We start from the raw sequence: 7,570 nt of genomic DNA on the forward strand, positions 1-7,570 counted from the left end.
TCCACATATTCGGCCCAATGTGATTGGAAGACAGACCATTCTTAACTAGTCCCGGCTGAGGATATACAAGGCTTTTTACTTTCTCAACCTTGGCGGTAGGGGCACTATTGGTGGGCCTAGCGTGGATGGTGCTGTGGGTTGTGATAAGAGCTGCTACAACGGCCTCTCCGAGATCAGGAGTTTGGTAGGCACAGCCCTCTATTGGGCAGTCAACAACAGGCATACTAGTGAATGAATACTGTACAGTGCAGCACTCACGTTAGTATGTAGGCTTAGGTGTGCTCGTCGCGAGTTCCAGCATAAATAAGTATTTGAACTCTTTGTCAAATTTAACTGAACTTTTATTGAACATCAAAACACAAATATCAAGCAACATGACAATGCTGGAACTCAAGAGGGCGACATTGCAATATTGGAATATTAAAATAGATTACAGTTCTTCGTACGGAACTGGTGTCACTTTAGTAGTGCGTGAATATATAATTAGATGATGAATATGCTAAGTGTTACAGTTTGTCCAGTTATAACTGTGTTGCCTACATTCCATTATTGTCTAAAAGCAAGCTTCTACGACGGCTGACTCTTAGATGTTTAATTTGGATTTGGATGTCGTAGATACATCAGTGTAAATTACAAGTGTTAACTTCAATCATTCCTCAAAAAGAAAAGGAGGAAATTTGTAGAAAATGACATTTAAATTTGTTACAGTAGATTTGACTGTACAGTAAAACAAAACCACAAGGGTTTCTTATTGTTTTAATAAAGGTGTTTAATTAAAAATTAATATGTTTACACTGAGCTTGTTCTGTCTGCAAGCTGTCTCGCACTACGAAACTTTGGGCGATCTGACGTCATCACAGCCAAGCACGTTTTGCCCATACATCATGACCCCACGAAAAAATTAACCAAGAGCAGGCAGAGTTTAGGAACATGACCATATGTTTACATGAAGAATGTGTTGTTTAGAAAAAAAATGGAAGACTGGAAATGCAGGTAAAAACAATATAAAAGAAGCATGAAACATACAATCCAGTTTGATTTTATTCACATTTTACTCGTAATACAACATAAAAGACATTAAATAACTTGATTTCATTAAGAATAAAGTGTAATATTGTGTTTACGGCGATCCTGTCGTGTCTATCACAACTGCTACAACTAGTACCAGCGTAGGCCTGGGCTAGGCCTAAAATCTGCACGTCGGCGTTGGGTGGCTGCACGCCGCCATTTACGTTGGCATTGCCAAATGCCGGCGTTACTTTTGAATGCTGGATCTGATTTTCTGTGTGTTCGGCTTTCTCATTTAAAAATCTGATTCAGTGTGAATGCCCCCATTCATATTTTCACTAATATCATTATTAAATTGCTATTTCAATATTAATTAAAAGAAAATCAAGGTAAACTTTAGATAGCAAAATAGAAATATGAAACTGGTTTCTTTACCCTCACCCCCCTCCCCTGAAGTGGCGAAGAGGGTATTGCATTGAGCTCCGTCTATGTGTCTGTCTGTCTGTCTGTGTGTTTGTCCCTCCGGGAGCATAACTCAAAAACTACTGGACCGTTTAACAGCAAACTTTCAAACATTGACATTATTATATGTATCTCTGTCCTCAAACTTGGTGCTCATCAAAAATAAGATGTAGATTTTAGAATGTTATTTATTTACATAGTTTTATCGAGCAGATGTGAGTCATTTGGCAAGGCCAGACTGACTCGAGTGGATCGACTGCGGACCGACCCCAGCGGGACCGACCATGTGTCAAATTCTGGCCGGCGGACTAGAAGCAGTCCGGAAGGCATAAGCCCGACTGATGGGCTTGGATCTTGAGGTTTATGCTAGGCCTTGTTTGGCGGATGGAGTGGAGAAGTAACAAGCAGATTTTAGAATATTTTTAATCTGCTGTCACAATTTTAAAAATAGAAAATTGTGAAAAATATTAAAATATGAAAAAAGTATTCTATAGATGAGCAAATAATAAAAAAAAACAACAAATAATAATAATAAAAAACAAAACAAGAAGGAGATGTGAACCCCCATACCTTTGATTAACTTTACACATAATATGTCCATTTTTAGCGCTCGGCTACATTTCACCTGATACATATAGTTGGTAATATTGCATCCCTATAATACAACAACCAGCGGATAGAGTGCATCGTATATAATTATACAAAGATTTGGTGCGACAGGGCGAGGGTTTGTAAGCTCAGATTATCTTGTTTTATATTGCAGATCGTATCAACATCAAACGCAAAGGAGCTTGGCCAAGTGCTTATCTATCAGTCCAGAATCTAATTGACTGTGGCGGTGCAGGATCATGTGAGGGCGGTGGTCAGCTTGGAGTTTATAAGTATGCACATGAGCAGGGGATCCCAGATGAGACTTGTAATAATTACCAAGCCAAAGACCAGGGTACTAAGTTGTTTCACAATCATTATACAACCTATATACTGTAACTTTTAATTTCCTATTTTATAGAAAAATAATGTTAGATATATAGTAAGATTTCAATGTTTTCTTTTGCTTCTTGCACAAAGCACAAGACAGATGCTCCCTTCCTCAGTGGCTCAACTGGGGGAAGAACCTCTGCCTTCCCCCTAAAAAGACTTGTGGTAGTGTTGTGGTAGTCAGTACTGTAAATTTATATTTTATGTACAGAATGCGAGAAATTTAATCAATGTGGAACATGTTCAACATTTGGAGACTGCTTCACTCTGTCAAACTACACTAAGTGGAAAGTTGGTGACTATGGATCCATCAGTGGTATGGACAAGATGAAGGCTGAAATCTATGCAAATGGTCCTATAAGGTGAATTATTGTAGTGCACTGTATTATCCTCAATTTATGACGTTATTCTTACATTTAATCAGTTGATGAATTTATGAACCTTATTGTTGGGTAAAAGATGTTTATGGCTAATATTAAAAAGTTGGCCAGGCATTGATAAGATTGTATATGATTGTATATATTGAAATGATATTTTGAGAAAAACTAATGGACTCACTGAGGTTTGATTGGTTGCCCTACCAATTTCTATAAAGGTATTAGATAATAATCAGAAGCACCTAGGTATTACTCCAAATAATGATTTGATCAACCTTATCATCCCCAAGGCCTATTTCAAGTACAATACACATTTTGATAATTAGTGTGATTTGACAAGAGTACCTCATCAGACAGTGACTGTGTATTGTTGCTATTTTAGTCTTGTTTGGGCAGTTGATGTGGTTTATGATCAGAGGATGAGTTAAGCCAGACTCACATGCCGGCCGGCGGACCGATTTTGCTAACGATAAGCTGCAATACAACACTGCTCTTACAATTTTTTTAAACATATTCTTACAATTTTTTGAACATGCTCATGCTCAAAATTCATGTTGTGTCGTATACATAATATCTCTCACACCTTGCACCAGCTCCGCGCACCAAACAATTTTAGACTGAGAGTCATAGTGAAGCTTTTGTAAGCAAAAATTGCAACGTGAGACTGGCTTAAGGTGTTTACATAACTTCTACATTTGCAAAGTTGTTTAATTTAGATCAAATGGTCTCATATTGGGACAGTGCTTGGATATTTTTAAAATTCCATAAGTTGAGACATGTATACATACTTACCCATTTAAAACAATGTTTGAGCATTTTCATATACTGTACTGTAGATCAAACTGCCTATGAAAGTAGGGGTTAAGCTTCATCCATATTTAAATTTACTGTACTTGCTTGTGAATATCCTCACTTGATATTTTAAAGGTGGCGCTATTTATACAGAATATTCCAAAGATGCCTTTGTAAGACGTTAAGTGCTTTAAACATTTCCTTTTTATTTGTTAATTAGTTGTGGTATCATGGCAACATCGGCACTTGAAAAGTTTCAAGGTGGACGTATTTATACCGAATATCATCTCGTTAATTCTGTGAGTACTTAATTTAATTACCTATGGGATTAATTAGATGAGCAATGGAAATATGGATTTCTGTAATGTATTGTGTTTAATCTGAGAACTGATAGACCGTGGGTTGAGGCTCGAAAATCGGCTTAGTTAATGAATTCTGTGACCCACCGATCCGGGCTACCTGGCATTCGCACAAAAATGTCAATACTATTTTATCGTAACATAAAATCATTGTCGGCAATCGTGAATTTGGGGAAACTATCCAAAAATGAAAATTTATCTTCGAAAAAGTAATGTTGTTCATGAAAAAAAATAGCCAATCACAGCACACTTACCATACCTGTCAAGAAATGATGTAACGCTATTAGCCAATCACAAGCGTTCTTGTAAACCCGGTAACTAATGTAAACAATGTTGCGAGGAAAATTGCAGTGTGTACAGTATTTTGGATGATAGTTCTCCAATTTTAGTGGAATATTTCAATATAATATAAGTATACAGCCTTTATACAAGATATTGGTATAGTAGTACAATTGTGGAGGTAGTACATTACAACTGCAGTCTTCTTCCGACTATCATACCGTATTTCCTAGGCCTCTGTCCGGCGACTTTGTATAGTAGGCCTATATAGATAGGTACTCAAACTGTATTGAATGTGTGTTAGCTAAGTAATACTAGGCCTATGTATGTTCGTAGAATTTGAGAATTCCTGTATATTCCCTATCCGGACTACCTGACATTTTGAGACTGAATGAATGAATGAATGAATATAGAAGTTGATGATTCCAATAAGGAGGTGAGCAGATATGTAATATTTTATACCTCAGTTCAACTAACTAGTTCATTATCTCCCTGATCATTTATTGGTATGTAACCCAAATCAAATACACAACAGAGTGAACATGTGTAAGTTGAAACAACTTTATTTATAATAAAAATCTGAATACTTTTATGAATATTATTCATAAACACATCATACACCTTAGGGAGCTGCTTTACATAACTGTAGAGTTCAATCCAATCCATTTAAATGTGAGTTAAATACATAAATTTTACTAACTACTACATAACAAACTATAATGAAAGTTCTGCTGTATTCCTAATCAGCAAATACTGTTCAGATACAGTATTTTCTTTTCTTACTGTATTGTAAATTTACAATCCAATAATCAATTTAAGTGGAAAATAAATGTTAAGCTTTTTTTTAAAACTATTTAATACAAGAGAAACTTAATAAATTATAGTCATAACATTTCTCAATAAAACACATTGTATGATGTTAGGCCCCGTAAACAAAATTATTAGTTTATCACCCATCCCTCATCACTTTTGGGGAAATCCTGATTTTTTTTTTCATTTATTTAAAATAATCATTTTCCACCTTTTTTTCACTTGAAAAGCTCAGGATTTCTTGCATTTATGTTTACTGGTACCACAAAAACATTTTTTGTTTATATACGTTTGATTCTATTCTTATGACCTTTTATATATTTGTCCTTAAATCTATAAATTTACCAGCAAACATCTGTAAAAATGGGGCGGGGCTAGCAAAAGAAAAACAAAAACAAAATAACCTCTCTCCCTCATCAGTTTTTGTTCTTTAATAAGGTGATAAACTAATAATTTTTTTTATGGGGCCTTATTTCAAGTTGGTATCAACATTCATGTTTTTACAAAGGAAAGTAATATGTTCATCAAATTTGTCAACAAAGTACATGGTATGGTGTTGGTAGCAGCATTCATCAAACAGACTAAGACTACATTTGCTCAGAGTTCATAAAAAATAAAATGTATGCATTAAACAACAAACACTAACAATTGTATGTCAAATTTCACATACTCAATTTTCAAAATATCAGTGACAATGAATTTCAGCAGTTAAACCCATAGTGTTACAAACTATTGTCACCAAAATGCTAACCAGGTTAGGATGGGAACCACTGGCCACCCTGGCAGACAGAAGGAAAGTTGAAAAGCTCATCCAATTTTATCAGATTCACAGTGGCATATCTCCAGTAGTATATCAGAGACTCCCATAAAAAGATTCACTCTCAACCTAACAGATACCAAAATGCGAATGCATACCAGCGCATCAATGCCAGGACATCAAGATACCAGTATTGTTTTTTACCCAGAACAATAATCGATTGGAACGAGCTATCCCAAACCCTAACTACCCTTCCAACCCTTGAAAAATTTAAAGCCGAGTAAACACAAGACAACAAAAAGTAGTAAATATGTTGTTTAGTAAATCTTTAAAAGACATACCTGGCACAATAATGTATTCTCTATTTGCATAATACTTTGAAATAGGATGGCCATAATATATTTACTAATTTCTGAACATGTTTAACGTCCATCCAATATTCAATGGCTTTAACTGTATTTATTTACTTAAAAATCAGTTATAACACGAATTAACCTAAAATTGAATGATTTACAAATTTTTAAGAATCAAATTTTATTAAATTCCAGTATGAAAATGAAATGCAGATGAAAAAATGCAGTATTAACTGATTTACACACATTTCTATGACAAGTTCTATAAAATAAGTGAAATGGACCATAATGTAATGTTAATGCTTTATATGGCCATTAAGAAAACTTTTAGTACATGTATAACATTTTTAGTGTTGTGCAAATGATATAATGTAGTATTCAAACCTTCATTATTATAGTAATTCAGTCAAATGCAATTACAGTAATGTTCTACAAATTCTTCGTCGTCATCATCATCATGAATCTCTTTTGTAGAGACAGGGTTTGACACTGTGCATGCATCGACTTGTGGGTGCACCAAACACCATGCCGAGACAAGAACATCTGCCTTCATCTTGAACCTGAAGAATAAAAATAGAATGATTTACAGAATAACTGTTATATTCTATGAAATACAGATAAAAAAAATGCAGTATTAACTGATTTACACACATGTTTCTTTGACAAATTTAATAAGTTATGTGGAACATAAGAGAATTGTTTTAGTATCAATTATCCTATAACAGAATTGTGGGATTGTGCAAAGTTTATGTGTATGGTATATATTATACAGTATTTATATTACCGTAATTCAATCAAATACAAGTACAATACTATTGTTCTTCAACAAATTCTTCATCGTCGTCTTCCTCATCATCATCGTCATCATCATCATGAATATCTTCAGTAGAGACAGGGTTTTGACACTCTGTACATTTGCATAGACTTGTGCAACAAACACCATGCTGACGACAAGAACATCTACCTTTACTTGAACCTGAAGGTTTACAGCAATTGGTTTTTTTACAGGAACAATATGTTAGTTCAAGTAAACTGCTAGGTGCTGAGGCAAGATCTCCCCAATCTCCCCGAAGAATTCGGTTTGGCTTTGGTTCAACAATTTGTGGACCTTCAATTTCCATACCACTTGATTCTGTGGATTCCTCTTTATGTAAAGGAAAAAAGTATGAGAGTTCTGGTACTGTGAAACATAATTATACAAACGAATTCAAAGAGCATTATCAAGGTTAATGTTGGTTTTAATTATTTCATTTTAATCAAAGTCTGTTCTAGCATGCAGTAAAGTAGTAGCATAAATCAAGAATAAACGTGGGTGATAATTGTAGAAATACTGACCTAAAGGTTTGATAAATATTACTATAATTCTCTATATTTTTATGCTGTGTGAATAGGTTT

At 34.6% G+C, this 7,570-nt stretch overlaps 1 protein-coding gene and 1 long non-coding RNA gene across 2 annotated transcripts in view; one reads left to right on the forward strand and one right to left on the reverse strand.

Annotated features, from left to right (window-relative positions):
- The first annotated feature begins 374 nt into the window (after positions 1 to 374).
- Positions 375 to 7,570, forward strand: part of LOC117113122 (cathepsin Z-like) — an 11,341-nt gene continuing 4,145 nt past the window's right edge. Inside the window, exons 1-4 of the mRNA XM_033256368.1 lie at positions 375 to 471; positions 2,207 to 2,413; positions 2,660 to 2,810; positions 3,838 to 3,916. Of these exons, the coding sequence (XP_033112259.1) occupies positions 375 to 471; positions 2,207 to 2,413; positions 2,660 to 2,810; positions 3,838 to 3,916 (534 nt within the window). The remainder of the gene's footprint in view (positions 472 to 2,206; positions 2,414 to 2,659; positions 2,811 to 3,837; positions 3,917 to 7,570) is intronic.
- LOC117113135 overlaps positions 4,291 to 7,570 on the reverse strand; it is a 4,283-nt gene continuing 1,003 nt past the window's right edge. The window contains exons 2-3 of the long non-coding RNA XR_004446154.1: positions 6,960 to 7,319; positions 4,291 to 6,735 (exon numbers count right to left, since the gene is read on the reverse strand). This is a non-coding gene — a long non-coding RNA (uncharacterized LOC117113135). The remainder of the gene's footprint in view (positions 6,736 to 6,959; positions 7,320 to 7,570) is intronic.

The sequence above is a fragment of the Anneissia japonica genome, unplaced genomic scaffold (genome assembly GCF_011630105.1).
Source record: "Anneissia japonica isolate Jap-2015-1 unplaced genomic scaffold, ASM1163010v1 scaffold1812_len1207588_cov181, whole genome shotgun sequence".
Classification (NCBI taxonomy): Eukaryota; Metazoa; Echinodermata; class Crinoidea; order Comatulida; family Comatulidae; genus Anneissia; species Anneissia japonica.